Here is a 16,041-nt window from a genome sequence, read left to right as displayed (position 1 = left end):
CGGATGTTATCAATAATTGGTTGATAGACTATATTTGAAAACTAGCTTTAAAAAGGAATGCAGAAAATTACAGGACTGTTTGTCAGAGTGATAGAAAACTTTTTAATGTTTACAAAATAAAAACCCCAGAACTGTAACATTTCATCTATGTATATGCACTGGCTGGAGAAATTAAGAAAACAGTGTGGTTAGTAACTGAGAGCCTAGTAATTTAGTTTAAAACTATAGATTTATAGAGGACTGTTGTACTTATATACTAAATGAGATGCTAAAGTTTAATTACTTTCTAGGACTTAGAAAACAGATGACTTAAGGTATGCCTAAAACTTAGCTTCTTGATTTTTATCTTCCCTCCCTTTTTCCTCTCTTTCTTTCTAGGTTTAACTATAGATCAACACATCATCTTGCATCCCATGGGTTTTATGAATTTTTAAATTGGTTCGATGAAAGAGCATGGTATCCACTGGGAAGAATAGTAGGTGGAACTGTAAGTGTTGTAATAATAACTTAAAGATGACTTTGCAGTAAGTCTTTTGAACTTTCAATACAAATTCAACATTGATAAAAGAATTTTAATAAAATACACTTTTAAGGTAAGTCAACGTGCTTTAGTCTTTATCCAACAGCATACTGTGAACAAGAAAGATAGAACTGAGTTTTACTTCCTTACATCTGAACTTCTAATAGTAATAAACAAGGGTATTATGATTTCTGTAATTCTGGTGTATGAAATGAAAAAAAGAAAAACTTTTTTTTTTAGAAACAGTTATCTTATCCAAATCTCTTAAGGCACAAGTTTTAATCCAGTGGTGTATTTTGAGTGGACCTCTTGTGTGAATGGAAAATGTTAGGATTTTACTGGGAAAAGACCTTTTGGAATCAAATGAGTGGGGCACCTGTATGAAACATCAGGAGTAGGTAAGATTGGTATTGATGAAAGTTGCAAGGCAGGAAAGGTATACAAAACAATATTATCAAGTCAGAACACAAATATAATTCATTGATAGAATAGCTTTAGTAATGCGAAGTAACACAGCCACATTACTTAATGTGTGAAAGTCCGTTAAAACTTTTTAATTACAGTACATACCATTTAAATGCATTTACGAAGCTTTTTGTAACAATTAGATCACCATTTGTTTTAATATCTTAGAGATACTTGAGGCGCTTTTTATGTAACATATGTATGTGTTTTTTCCATACCTCTCTTATATAAAAAAAAAACCATTAGGAAATAGAATTGAAATGTTGCCTGCATACATAATATAGCATGTGACTTGCAAAATAATGTTTATCTTGAAAATAGTTTATCTTGAAAACCAGCTCTCAAGGATATATGCAGGGGAACAGTCTGTCGTTTGTTAATTTAATTTAGTACAATGCCCTTCTTAGCTTTCGAAAGAAACTAAGGCGGGTGAAGTATGTATTAACTTTTCAAGTACCTATTGATTTTTCTAATGTTGATAAATGTGGGAAGGTAGAATTCCTACTGAGAATATTTTAAAGTTCTCCATATTCTATGATGGATTCAATAGATTTGTGTTAAGTCTATGCTACTTTTCCTGGAGGGCATCTTAATTCAATTTTATAGGACTTTATTTTAATTCTTCATATCCAAAGATGTCTACAGATGTCTTGCAAATACAGAATATTCAGCTGACTGTCCGTCAGCTTTTCAGCTTTAAAAAAAAAAAAACCTTATTGATGCACATTTTCTTTCTCCATGGGTAACAAGAAGCGAAAGAGTAGCATGGTATATTTTGCAGGAAAATGGATAGGGCTGGGAAATGTTGGGTTTCTTCCTGTTGTCTTAGGGGTTTTGAGTTTGTTTTGTTTTTCTTAAAGCTGTTAGCTGGATTGAAATTCTCTTGCAAACTTTTAACTTCTGCTTCCATACCTTAACGACAGATTCTTCCCATATGATAAATGTCAGGCAAAGATAGGATATTATCTGTATACTGCTTATTCATTTACAAAATGGATTATATATAATTGTTAGCATTTGGATAGAATTTAAAGAATGTCTGGTATTCAGTGGTGTTGTCAAAACATGATTAAAGTAGTATTAAAATAATTCCATCAGCTTTACCTGCTCACTGCTTATATCAGCTTAAGAAATGACTGTTTCCATTGCAAACTATATGCAAATAAACCTGCCATGATAATTTTCTGCAATAACCTAGTGTGTGTGTGTTTGTTTTTTCCCCCTCCTTTTAGGTATACCCAGGACTGATGGTGACAGCAGGCCTTATACATTGGATTTTAAATATGCTTAACGTGACAGTCCATATAAGAGATGTATGTGTGTTCCTAGCACCAGTTTTTAGCGGCCTTACAGCTATTTCTACTTTCCTGCTCACCAGAGAACTGTGGAACCAGGGAGCAGGGCTTTTAGCTGCCTGTTTTATTGCCATAGTTCCAGGTTACATATCCCGATCAGTAGCAGGATCATTTGACAATGAAGGCATAGCTATTTTTGCACTGCAGTTCACATACTATTTATGGGTAAGTAATTGCTGAGTCTTTTGCTTTGGAAAGGTTTTTTGGTTCCTCCTCCAACCAAATGACTGATTTTTCTTAGAAACCATTGAATTCGTGTTTTCCTCCCTCCCATCCCTCTTCCCCTTGGCTCTTGATCAGGCAAGTACTGAGAAGTCACATGATCTGAACCACTCCATAATCATGCTCTTCAGTTTGTTATGTAAAAGTACTGTTCAACCAAATTATGTGTGTCTGATGGTAGTAGTAATAATAATAATGTCTATAAATTTAAAGCAAACAGAAGAGTTGTTTCTATTTTTCAGTTTGTAGTTACTAGTATTATGAGAGTGTCAAACTTTAGCCTCCTTATTTAGCTGGTAAAAAGCAATAGACTCTGAATATAAAGTGCTTTGAATTGTCTTTTGGAGAAGCTGTTGACTGTATAGAGGGAATGGGGTTTGATTTAAAGATTCAAATTAAATACCCAAAGCTGTCCAGAGCAAGATATTGCTATTGCTTGCATGCTTTAAAAAAAAAAAGTTTGTCTTTTAACTAGCCTGTTTGCTAGTGCAGCTTGTCTGTTACTCCTTAATCTGTGTATAGAATTGTGTATGTAATGCAGTTTTGTATGAAGGTGTTTAGGCAAGCTGGAGTTTTCTGGGCTGATGCATCTATTTTGGAAATACCACAAATAGCATAACTATATTGTTAATTCAGCATAGACACTGTATGGTACTGTCCCTTGTGTGTTCCTTGAATGCATATACTTTTAATTTTGAGAGTCTCCATATATGTACGTGGTCATTACAGCTTTTCCCATGATCTTGTCAAGAGTTCTACTTTTGATAAGCAGATGTGTTCTCACAAGTTTTTTAGCTTTAGAATATTTCAAACACGATATAGTTGGTAGGAGTATAATGGAAGGGAATTCAAGTTTTTCATGACTGAATGACTGGTGTTACTTAAATGCAGTTTTTTAAAATCTGGATTTAGAATAAACTGCAGCTCTGAAGGTGTACTGTGTTTGATAACAATAATAGAATCAACCTACCTTGTTCCTTTATAACAACTGAGATGTGATAGCAGTTATCTGTTCTTAGGGAACTCATTTAAGTAAACTGCATAGTGCAATAATGTTTGCATGAACTCTTGCAGAATTATGTGTGAATCAAATATATTTTATAGATAACTTTCTAGCTTTATTTAATATTGCTTTTTCATTCCTATTTTCCCACTTCACAATCACCACCATCAGTTTTGGACAAAATCATATTCCTGGGCCAATTTATGGATCCTGCTAAACCTTTAGTAGTATCTAGATGCTCTCATTAACCTTCAGCAAGTTTTTCAAAATTGCAGAATGGCTCCTTTATCTGTAATTGCAGAGTTGCGTCTGCTGCCAGCTGAAGTAAGCCATGGATAGTCTACACTTAGGATTATAAACTGGTCTAATGTCTCAGAGAAAGTAGCGTAGAGGTGTTGCAACCACTTTTCTACCTTGGATCGTGAAGCAGAGAGTTTCATTGCATCCTGCCTCTGCTTTAAGTAGAGAGATAGGTATAAGCTCTTTTGTGTGTGAATGAATGGCACCTGTGGTTTTGTTTATGGACATCAGTTCAGGAGCATACAAATATAACTTGATAGTTGCTAAGGAAGTTCTCTTGACAGTTGTTTGGAATGAAATTTTTGAATATTGTCCAGTATTTTTGTCATTCATAAATACATGGTTATTTTTAAAGGTGAAGTCTGTGAAAACTGGGTCAGTCTTTTGGACAATCTGCTGCTGTCTATCCTACTTTTACATGGTAAGCCTTTTATATTTATAATAGCTAAACTGTTTGAGTAATAATCCATACGTTGACAAAGAACAGAAGGAGATTTTAATCTTTGTTAGAGCCATAATACCAAACTGTTGCTTCATATAACTATTAAAACCTGAAATATATGAGTCAAAAGACATAATATATATTTTGAAATTTAAAGTATTTAAATAAACACAATGAGAACAATTTTTGGAAAAACTCTTAAGTTTAATAACTTTACTTCCAAATTTATCCTATGCTGTGAATAGGTATGCTGATTCAGTGGGATTTTTGTTCTGGTGCAGGTGAATTAAAGTGGAACTTTGTTATTCATGTGTCTGTGTGTCATTATTAATAAAATGCAATAATAATTAAAATTTATGGATGAAGTTACACTTTGAAAGTGTATTTGAAACTTTGAAAGCTGTTTGTTTGGGTATAGTTATGCCATGAAGTAAAGCTTACCACCAGAACTGCTGAATGAATTCAATGTCATATTAAACTATCATAATGTCCGTTTTCATTCTTGATCTGTTGGCTATTGTAGAGATTTTCCTAAGGGCTAAAAGAGGGGAAAAACAGTAGTAAAATTGAGGAGATAAAACTAATAGCAAAATGGAGGGAATTGGTTTTCCCCCCTCCTCCATCTTCTGAAACCTTAGACTTGAGGAATTATCCTGTATGAATCAGCCAAAGATCCTTTTTTCCCCTAATTGATAAACTTTTTCTTTTTTTGTGGCTATATGAAAAATAAATTAGCCTCAAAATAGGTAGTGGTGGGACAGTCAGGCTAATTGCTTTTTGTTGGTTGAAACTGAGGTCTCAGATACTGCTTTGCTACAGTCAGGTAACTAGGCTTGCAAGAAAAAGGAATTTATGAACTGTTTTGCATGCCTTAATTTAAAGCACAAGGTTAATTCAGAGGTTATCTTGATGCTGCCTAGTTTTCTTCCAGCTTTCATTTTCATTGGGTTTTCTGGGAGATTTTTGCTGTTAATACAGCAAATAATAGCTCTGTATATGTTGCCAAAAAGGATAGCTATCTCCTGTTAAGAGTACATTTATTTCCTCCCCCATTTCTCCTTCTTTTTGCCAAGTCATTAAATAAACAGCCACTTCTTTATGCATAGCATTGCTGTTTATATAGCATTACAGTGAAGAGATCCTGTAGGTTTGGTACAGACTTCTGTGCAGTACAAAATCAGGCAAATAAGTTTTCGAATTGTTATACTTACATACCATAGTATTTTTTTATTTTGCACCAGTTTATTGGCAAGATCCTTTAAAAGTGCCGTTCGTAAATATGCAGATAACAAATACAATTCTTTTTACAATTTTACTGCTGAAAAAATAACACAATAACAAGTTCTTCCCATCTTAGTCTGACTAGTGTCTTGATGTGTGGGATTGTATGAGAGGGAGGGGATGTGATCTAGAGTGTGCATGGTGACAGAACGTATGGAATCAATGTCACCATCATGACATTCAATCCTTGAATGTAAACTAATGTTTTTTTCTTTTCTTTTCCTTTCAAGCGCTGTCAGCTAGTGAAAGATTAAGATTTGTCCATAGCTTTAGCCTCAGTGATTAGATGATAGAATTATAGTGCTCACAGAGTGTGCCTGGTGGTGGCTTTCCATATATTGTATTTCCATTTGGGAAAGAATTTTGTTAAGACGCCCTTCTAGACATTTTGCTTAGGTAAATTCTTAGGACAAAGCATAACTGTACTATTCATTATATAGTGTTCATTTGTCTTTCTCTGGTGGAATTAGTTATGCTTTCAGTGTCAGTTGAAAATTAAATCCCAATTTTGAGGTAGTAAGAGTCAGTCCTTGTATTGGAAGTTTGGGGAACAGCTCCTTGCAAGAGAAATGACTGACAGAAATCTTTCTTGATACCTAAATCTGCTTAAAATGTATACCTAAGTCCCTGTGGTAATTTGACTCATAGCACTGCATTGCATTCCATAAGGAGAAGTGGTTTTTTCTTGCATTTCTATTTTTAACATTTATTTGACTTTAGCAACTTCTGCTTTGCATAGCTTTTTATGACAAGGAGGTAAAATTAAACAAAGCTTTACATTGAAGCAACCCTTGTAGGAATAGTGGCATGTTTCCACTCTTTTTGCCGATCTATGAGGATGTCTCAGTTTTGTTTGAAACATTCCGAAGTGCATCTTCAGTTCAGTACAATCTTCAGTGCTTAGATTTGATTTAATATTTTGATAATTAGAGATGCAGATGTCTGGACCATACAAACTGTCTGCTACCTGCTTCATTCAAGCCTTTCCCTAAATATGACCGTGTCCTAATTGCACATTTGTTCTCATTCTATTCTAGTCTTACCTGTCTTCATATAATATTTTTCTCTCAATAAACAAACTTGCCTGTGTAAACCATGATACTCCATGTTGGTAATCTGGCAATAGGATCATGATTATCTGAAACGAGTTTCTAGAAAATTTAAGACGTCTGTTCTACCTGTTTCACATTGCCTAAATTGGTTACCCCAAATTTTGAAACACTGGGTTTTGTAGTATTAGTATCAAAAACTAGCACTTGACCTAATCCTTATTTTGGAATCTGTTCTATAGAGCATAGTCATGTGGGTTTGTTTTTTGATTCTAGGGCTTTAAAAATATCTACGTGAATCTAAGCTCTAAAGTACAATTAAAGTGAAAACCGCATTAGCTAGTGCATTTTAAAAAATTAAGATCTAGGGTAGGCATGGTACATAGGTGAGAAGTCTAGATTGTAATTTGACATGTGTTAAAATACAGATTGTCTAGTCAACATTAGCCCTTCTAAATAAGTTAGAAATTTAGATAATGCACTGTAATGATAGCTCATTAAATCTTTATCTAAACTAGCAATCAGTGATATATTGATAACATTGCAGTGTTTCAGTTCTAAGTACATCATACCAGTGCTTCTCAAGTGCTGCTGTTACTACAAGTTTGCAGTATCTGTGATATTGTTGTTCACCATTCCACAGTGCCCAGCCCTGCTTCCCTGTGCATCCTCTCCCTTCCTTTTGTTTCTTTCCTTACACTGCAACCTGCATTGGCTGCTCTGCTCCAGGAGTTCTGGTCCCGGAGGTGTACTCCCTTTCTCCTCTCTGGCTGGAGATACTGTTTCCTGTCCCCACCAAAAAGTGCAGAGCATGGTGCTAAATTTTTATGTCAAAGGAAAATTTTGGATCCTACGTAGGAGTCCTGCCGCAGCCTTCACCATGGGGAAAAGCCCCCAGCATCACATTCTTGTTTGCCACTGTGACCAGACTAGCTTGGAAAGAGAGGGAGATACAGGAACAATAGCATTAAATATCCACCAGCCCATTTCGAAAGTCTTTAATACTTTGATATGTGGGGGGTTTGTTGGTTTTTTTTCCTTTTTTGCTAATAAATATTGAGAAAGATACTGCTAGTATTACTAGTAGTTCTAACTGCTTGTCTAGATGGGGTTTGTGTTTTCTTCTTAGACCATTAGGGTGTATAAATCCAGCATTGGCTATCCTAAGAATTTGCAGATATTTTCGGATCTAATTTCCTATTCCCTTTCTCATAGGTTTCTGCATGGGGTGGTTATGTTTTCATCATCAACCTTATTCCACTGCATGTGTTTGTTCTGTTGTTGATGCAGAGATACAGCAGAAGGGTCTACATAGGTAAGTTTTGTTCATTGAACAGTCATTCTCAAATGCTGAATCATGAGATAGGAAATTAATGATACTGATGTGTTTTGTAGGAAGTGGGAATTAAGTAATTTCATATCATGTTGCATTTTATTAATTTCATTACTGATTAGAGTAAGTTGTTTTCTGCAACATAGAAATAAGGAGTTAAAACATACTCACACTTCGAAAAATTTCATATACGTAGCTGCTAATTAATTTTTCCTTTCTGGTGCACTGAAAAAATATATTTATATGGTTTGATATTTGTAGAATAATTTTTAATGTATTGTTTATATATATAATGTGTGTGCCCATAATGATGTTTCATATTTTTATGTTTTCCTAGTATGTTAAACAATTGCTACTTTTAAAAAGTTGTGCAGCAGAAATTTATCCAAACATATAGTATATTGTGACATATAGGAGAAAAGACATAGGGAATTTTAAGCAGCCGTGTATGTTTTATATAACCTAGACTAAAAAGTAATGTAAGAATCTGTCCACTCCATGTGAATTCTTAAAATTTTATTAGATCAATGGGTCAGCCTTCCTTCCTATTTCAGGAACGTGTGAATAGTAATCTTAGGAGACTAACTTTTTAATTTATTTGCCTGACATTTAAATACTCTGTAAACTGTTTTTACAGAGACTTTACCAGTTAAATCAGTTGGCCATGGTGTAGGTGTGTGAATGAAATAAACAATAAGCAATTCAGGTATTCAGAGGTTTATAAGTTAGCTAGAACATTTTTGACTCCCTAATGTGAAACCTTTACAATAGATAGTTTGAGAACATAGTGAGTTGCAGTGTAATGCCACAGGATGTTTCATATTTGCAAATATGTTTTCATTACCCATTTAAATACTGTTTTATCTTTGTATTTTTAATTATTTTAGTGCTTTTCTTAGTGCCTGCTAGCAAAATTACTGTATTTACATGTATGTATTTGAACCATTATATATTCTAATACTTACTGAAGTTCAGTTTTGTGTCTTTGTTATCAAAACTGTAGATACTGGTTTCATGCTTCTTTGCTAGTCTATTTATATAATTTAGAAATGGAAATTCTTTTAAAAGAAAAACTCTAACCCACCTTTAACTTTTAATGTTATTGTTACTTAACTTTTTCATTAAGTACTTCATAACTTAAGGGGAAAGTAATTTATCTTGTTTTGCTTTTAAAATTGTTTTAGTGAATATTTTCATTTTCCAATTTCCGTGAGCTCGACACGAGAAAATTAAATCAACTAATTATAAAATCCTGAAGCAACGTGGTAACCAGAAACAATAAAGAATAAGCACTCTTGCTTTTTCAGCTTTCAGTGAACTAGTCTTTGAACTCCTCTGGGGAAAATAGTACTGCAGGTTCATATGAATTAACAGTTTTGGCAGACGTTTATTTTGCAAATAGCTACGGTGTTTTGAGATGTTATTGCCCTTCAGCTGTGAGGGAGATGTACTTCAGCAGAGTTGTCAGAATGAAAATGTGATTGCTGCTCTGCTGTTTCATTGCAACTGCTGGCTTAATTTAAGCTTCATGGGAAGCCGTACACAGAGAGAAGTCTCTACATCTCGCATTAGTATGTGATTTCTAGGTTTGTTTAACAGGATGTTTTTATAAAACAGGTGAGAATGTTTAAGCACTTCTAGGAAGAAATGGAAGTGTGCTTCCTTTCCGAACTGTTCAGACAGGGACAAGAGTTTACAAAACCTCATGGAAATAGGGAGAATAAAGATATTTTTGGGGTTTCTGTGGTATGCAATTGCTAATGTGCCTGCAGCAGTCTCATCGTTCTCAAAAATCTACCAATGTGCAGCTAAAACTATTGTCAACTGACAGTAGCTGGTAAAATCTGCATCCATTTTACTATTACTGAGAATTTTGGGGATTTTAATCTCTGGATCAGTTGCTCTATTTTAAACTAGAACAAGCCTAACTTTTGTAACGGATGAATGTTGAATCTAACATAATAACAGAAATGTAAAGAACGATACTTGGTAACACCAAGTTTTTTAAAATAGTGATGATTTCCTGGTGTGCATTTTCCATATGGGTGTTCATACACCAAAGAAAAGGTTGATGGGACATGATCTGATATGCCTAGCAGTGCAATTCAGAATCATTTAATGAGTAAAAATTTCCCAGAACGTGAACTTGCTGCCAATTTAAAAATATTTTATGACTTGCAGGCAGATAAATTTATCAGCCAGATAACTTCTGACTCAGTTGGCATCAATGGTGATCATGCTACCTACATTTGAAAGCTTAAACTGTGCATCTTTTTTTTTTGTCTTGACAGTGGTCTGTATCTTTCATTCAGATCTTGCTAGCTGAATAATTAAGAACAAGTGCTTACAATTCCAGTGTATTAGCAGCACTTGTGTAGGTAAAAACCTCTTTATTCAGACACAAGAACCATTGATATTATTTTCTGTTATTGTACTTGTAGTTTCTCTTGCAGTTTATCATATGTTTAAAAAGTGAATGGTTTTATGTTTGGAAAGGTACCAATAGAGATTTAAGTCATGCTTGCACACTTTAGAGACTTGGTAATTTTCAAGTGAAAATCTGATTTTTTTTCTGTACAATGCTTAAGTTTTGTATACTTTTCAATATATTTAATAACAAAAACACTTAAGGATCTTCCATAATTTAAAACTTAATTTCAATAATTCCTTGTTCTATGTATTGGATTCTATAATTTAAATAGTGAGAAGGCATATATTTATATCAACTACTTCAGTATTCTAAAACTTCAGATGATTAGCATGTATTTCTGATCATTATAATCCATTAATTGAAAGTATGTGGTCCGGTATTTGATCATACCCTCTGAAGAAGTTTTTCAGTAGGTTCTTCCTGTGTTTGTGTAGTGTACAGCAATGAAAATTGTTTGTAAAATGAGTTTATCCCCAGTATGTCAGAACATTTTTGTTCTTGACCTAGTCAAAGTTATAACCATGAGAGTAGCTTGCAGGAATCAAAATTCTTGTTTTTGCAAAGACTGTGCACACAGTAGAATGTAAAGGAAAGTTTGTGATGATAGATCACCTTGATGTATCTAAGTTCCTAGAAAAATTGTGTTGCTGTGTAAATTTCCATGTTTTCAATACCAGGCAGACATATGTGATAGCTGTTTGAAAGAAGTGGGAATAAGTATTATTATACTGTAGGTATAATAGTTGCAGGACTAGGCTTAAAAAATATGATTTACAGTGGTCTAACAAATGTGAAATGTAGTGATTTATGCCAATCATTGAACTTCCACAGGATGGCAGTGTTGTAACACTTCGATGGTACAGTAAATGATTTATGTTGTAGTGAATTCTTCAAAAATTTAGATTCCTACAGCAAAAACATATTTCAGTGACGTAAGAGAGAATAGATCAGTAGCTAGGCCAAGTAGCCAAGCAATACAGATGCTTGAAAGAATACACCAGAGAAGACAGCAAGTGGTTGGAATTACGATCGCAGCCACTTCTGTGACTTTTGGAAGCATACAGTACCCTGGGAGCATAATCCCCCAGTGACAGCACACAGGTACTATGGAAATAATACCACTGGTAAATGATGTGCTCCCCAAACCTGTTCTCGTGGAGGTTAGTAAAGGATTGTATGAGAACAGCGATCTCCTTGTAAGTTTGAGGCTGTAACAAAGACAGGGGTTTATGATTTGTAGGAGTGTTTAAAAATCTGGGAGGTGGACTATTGCTGTTTTGCAACTGAAAGAACAAAAATATATTTGGACTTTAAGTTGGCTGGTTACTTACAAATGTAATCAGACTCATGGCTGTTCAGAGTTGGTATTTCTCTCTTCCCCTCCCCTCCTTCACCTTGGAATTTTGAGGACCAAAACCTTGACAAAGTCAAGTATGTGTGTCTTAGTGCATACATAATAATCATTCATATTTTTAATATTAATGATGTTCTTGCCTTCTACTTTCTGGGGGGTTATGAGTCCCCATGGTTGATATACATCTATTAATATGTGCACTTTAATATTAATTTTTAATTCTATTGCTTTTTAGTTTCTTGGCATTCCTCTGCTCCTGTGTTAAAAAAAAAACGAACAAGCATACCTCTCTGCATTTTCCACATAGGTAGTGGACTTATAAATGTTTTGCTTCTTTGAGGTCTGGTCCCTTCAATTTCTCCTCATATAGAAAGCTTCTTTTGTCTCTTCTTGTCCAAGAGCTCTTCCCCCACCCACGACCCTTGAAAACAAGATGTAAGAATAAAGTATTTCCAAGCTAGAGCCTCTTAGGTAGTGGTTTATTTCCCTAGGAGGAGGAAAAACAGTGCCATTAGGAACAACAATAACTTGCTGCTTCCTCTAAAATTGGATGCAGTAAGCAGGTTTATTCTAGTCAAAGCAGGAAAAAGTAATTAGGATGGCTGAAATATGTAGAATTATATGGTTCTGTTCCACTATCACTGAAGTTGGGGGTAGGATGGACTCTACTGTGGAACCAATGCTTTTTGAAATGCCTATATTCATTTTTTTTCCATCTTTCTCTTCCTTCCCTCTCCTCACTTTTTTTTTTCCTTCCCCTAGCATATAGCACTTTCTACATTGTGGGGTTAATATTATCGATGCAGATACCTTTTGTGGGATTTCAGCCAATTAGAACAAGTGAACACATGGCAGCTGCAGGTAAGAAACCTAAATGTCTGTTTCCAAACAGCCTGCTTAGCACAAGAAAACCTCAAATCCTTGCAGCTTTGTTTCCTTGTATTAGGAAAAATACATACTAACAAACCAAATTGATAAGGAAAAAGAGGTACAATTTAGTGTCTGTAGGGAAGTTTTCTTTCCAGTTGACACATTATCCTTCTTTGTGGGAGCTAATGGAGGTAAAATGTCTCCATAACACTGGATCAGTTACGCATTCTGACAAGCACTTATTTTACACATTGATAACCTCTACTCTTTTGCAATATACAGTTGCCTTCAAGCATTGCACAATTGAAACGTTCCTTACTGAAAAATTACAGAAGACTATCAACTCTAAAACCAAATTGCTCAATAAAAACTGTGTTTCCCAAAGTGGGTTAAAAACAAATAACTTAAATTACTGATCAGGAGGCTAATTTTTAAATAGCTTATTTCAATCTTGTCTTTTTATTTCTTTGAAGTGTGTTGATTTTTCAGTAGTTGTTAACTGTCAGACATCTTGATTTCTTCACAGCAATAACCTCTACTAAGACTTAAAGGTTTATGTTTAAGTGCATAGACTGTGTGATACAGTTTAGTTTGTTAGATTCCTCAGATTTTTATTAATGTGTAGTCACTTATCAAAATATATTTGGGACAATGATTGGAATACCATTAAAATTTACCAATAAAAATACTTGTAAAAATTGAGAATTTTTTTTTTTCAACAATCTGAATATAATGGAAAGAGCAAAGATTATCAAACTACATTTTATATCTGAAGAATTTTACATTTATTTAGTGAATAGAGTTTGTGTCTTTCTCTAGGAGTTCAGAACTAGGGAATTTCAACACTGTGCATCTCAAATTTATTGTTAAATTGAAGAAAGACCATATACTTGAGTTATATTTTCTTTTTCTGCCAGCTACCAGAGAATTTTTGCTTTTGAATGGACTAATCATTGGATTGATCTGATTATATGCATTGAAATGAATAACAACAGAAAAATCGTGTCCAAGTTCTGGCTTAACGTTAAACTCTGAACAGCCTTTTTGAGGGTGTGGGGTGCCTACCCAGTGAATTCTGGTGTTTCAACACTAGCTTTATGTAATTCAGTTGTCTACATCACCTAATGCTTGGGGTTTTGTTTTGGTTTTTTTCTTTCATTAAATCCTCCTGTTTTGTTCAGGAGCTTAATTTCTGTATATTTCTATATTAACCTTGTTTGTCTGTTGCCTGGGGTCTGTGTCTTAATTTTTCACCAGATCTAGGTATGTTAACCCATGTTTTTGTCATCATCAGTGCAATCTAGTTTTCAGGTGATTCTCTCCCTTACCCACATTTAATTTGGGAGCAAAGAGGTGATGGGTATTGGACCTTTTGTTGTTATAAAATACTCTCCAAAACATTCTTTGCTTCTCTCAAGTTTCTGTCACTGCAAGAAAGTATCATCCCTGCTAAGTATTAAAGGCTATTTGTCAGAAAGATATTTTTATACTAGTTTTTGTATGTAAAGGTGTACCTTAGATTTATTTTGCTAAGTCAAAATATAGCCAAAGTATGCCAATTGCTTAAACAGCTGTTACTACTTTTCAGCATTTAAACAAAGACTTTCCTCTTTCTTCAGGTGTTTTTGCACTGCTGCAGGCATATGCATTTTTGCAGTATCTGAGAGACAGATTAACAAAGCAAGAATTTCAGACACTGTTCTTCTTGGGTGTCTCATTAGCTGCTGGTATTGTATTCCTGAGTGTCATCTATTTGACATACACAGGTAAATAAATGTAAAACTAGTTTATCATTGGAGCAGGCAAACGTGATGATCAACATTTGGTTTAGTCTAAAGTAGTTGTTGGCAGTGCTACAGCAAACCTGTGCCCATGTTACTCTCTATTTCTGTGTGTTGGAATTCACTGTGTTCTATGGGCTGCAGAAAAAAAACTTTGTAGCATTATTCCAATATTTTGGGTTTCTCCACATAATGATGTAAGAAGTCAGTCTGGATGAGGAACATAACTATAGCCAAAGTGTATTGTGAAGATATGTAGAGCTAATCTATTCTGATTGACATTGACAAGGTCATGGTCAGATTGCTTACTTTCTGAAATACTTGAATCTGATTTCTGTGTGACTGGAATTAATCTGTAAATTCTGCTTCTGTGGTTCAGCCTCCAGTCTTCAAGGCTGTTCTACCCAATCTCACAAAAATGAGCTTGTCTTTGCTTGGTTGCCATCCCTAGATGCCTCACTGCCATCTTCTGATTCTATGATATACTTCCTTGGTGATGGAATACTGTATTTCCTTCCCTCGATGAAGAAAAAGCAATCTTATTTTCGTAGCTAAATGTTACCTATGCAAAAATTGACTCTTCTTTGTTTAAATTGCATGATCTTAATATTATACCTCAAATACAGTTCTATTTTGTCAGAGTTTTATTTTGGAAAGAAAAACCACTTTCCTGAGACATAACTTGTTTTTATCTTAGCTGACTTCTTTCTTGTACTTTTTAGCAATGTTTCTGGCATAATTTTTTTTTGTATCAGTTGTTTAACATTTTGGACTGTTCAATAGCAGTTTTATTTTTGTTGATTATGATACTATTATTCCAAAAGAATACTTAACATCTCTATTTGTTTGAAAGTCTTCTAAAACTTGATGGTTTATGATTTGCCTTTCAGTACGTATGAGCAGGTACTACTAATAGCAAAAATTTTCAGACTGGCATATCAAAACAAAATTCGGCTTCTAATCTCAGTGTGCAGCAAAATATGTCTTCTGTTGCAGTTCTTAGGAAGTGTTGTTTTCAGCTTCTGAAGTTCACTCGTCAGTATCACTGTTTCACCAGATGGAGTGAACCTTGTTCCCTCAGCTTCTGGTATGCTGTGCGATCTGGGCTCCTGACCATCTCACGGCGCTCTGATCCCTCTCTGTTTTCCTAATAATCTTCTTGCAAAAGGGTGCCCACATCTGGACCCTGTATGAACGGGTTTGAGGCTGTGGATTGAAGTCCTGTCCTAAGACATGTCAGTCACTCTTCTCAATTTAGCACAGTTCACTGTTTTGGCCTTTGGGATATTTTTACTTTTTACTAGCCACCAGCTGGATTCTGATCCACTGAGTACTACTTTGAGCTTGTCAGGACAACCAATTTTCAATGTGTCAAATGGTCTGTTTCCAGCCCATTCTTCAGCTTATAAATGAGAAATGAGGAAAACTGTTCAAAAAGTGTATTTCAGGAGGCTGTGCTCCATGATCTTTTCAGGGACTTGGGTTACTGGCCTGTAGTTTCCTGCATATTGCTTCTTGTCTTTCCTAGAGGTGTAGCATTAGCCATTTTCCAGGTACCAGGGGCCTCCCTTATCATCCTGATGAAGATGGTCTGTAGTTATCGTATTGGCCAACTTTTTCAGCACCCTCACGTGA

At 34.8% G+C, this 16,041-nt stretch overlaps 1 protein-coding gene across 1 annotated transcript in view; it reads left to right on the top strand.

Annotated features, from left to right (window-relative positions):
• The first annotated feature begins 384 nt into the window (after positions 1 to 384).
• Positions 385 to 16,041, top strand: part of STT3B (STT3B, subunit of the oligosaccharyltransferase complex (catalytic)) — a 29,676-nt gene continuing 14,019 nt past the window's right edge. The window contains exons 1-6 of the mRNA XM_010291353.1: positions 385 to 487; positions 2,218 to 2,505; positions 4,221 to 4,286; positions 7,853 to 7,952; positions 12,518 to 12,616; positions 14,245 to 14,391. Coding sequence (XP_010289655.1) covers positions 2,233 to 2,505; positions 4,221 to 4,286; positions 7,853 to 7,952; positions 12,518 to 12,616; positions 14,245 to 14,391 — 685 coding nt within the window. The 5' untranslated portion in view covers positions 385 to 487; positions 2,218 to 2,232. The remainder of the gene's footprint in view (positions 488 to 2,217; positions 2,506 to 4,220; positions 4,287 to 7,852; positions 7,953 to 12,517; positions 12,617 to 14,244; positions 14,392 to 16,041) is intronic.

The sequence above is a fragment of the Phaethon lepturus genome, unplaced genomic scaffold (assembly GCF_000687285.1).
Source record: "Phaethon lepturus isolate BGI_N335 unplaced genomic scaffold, ASM68728v1 scaffold21447, whole genome shotgun sequence".
Lineage (NCBI taxonomy): Eukaryota > Metazoa > Chordata > Aves > Phaethontiformes > Phaethontidae > Phaethon > Phaethon lepturus.
Note: the sequence above shows the minus strand (reverse complement) of the source record. Positions and strands in the feature narration are given on the sequence as shown.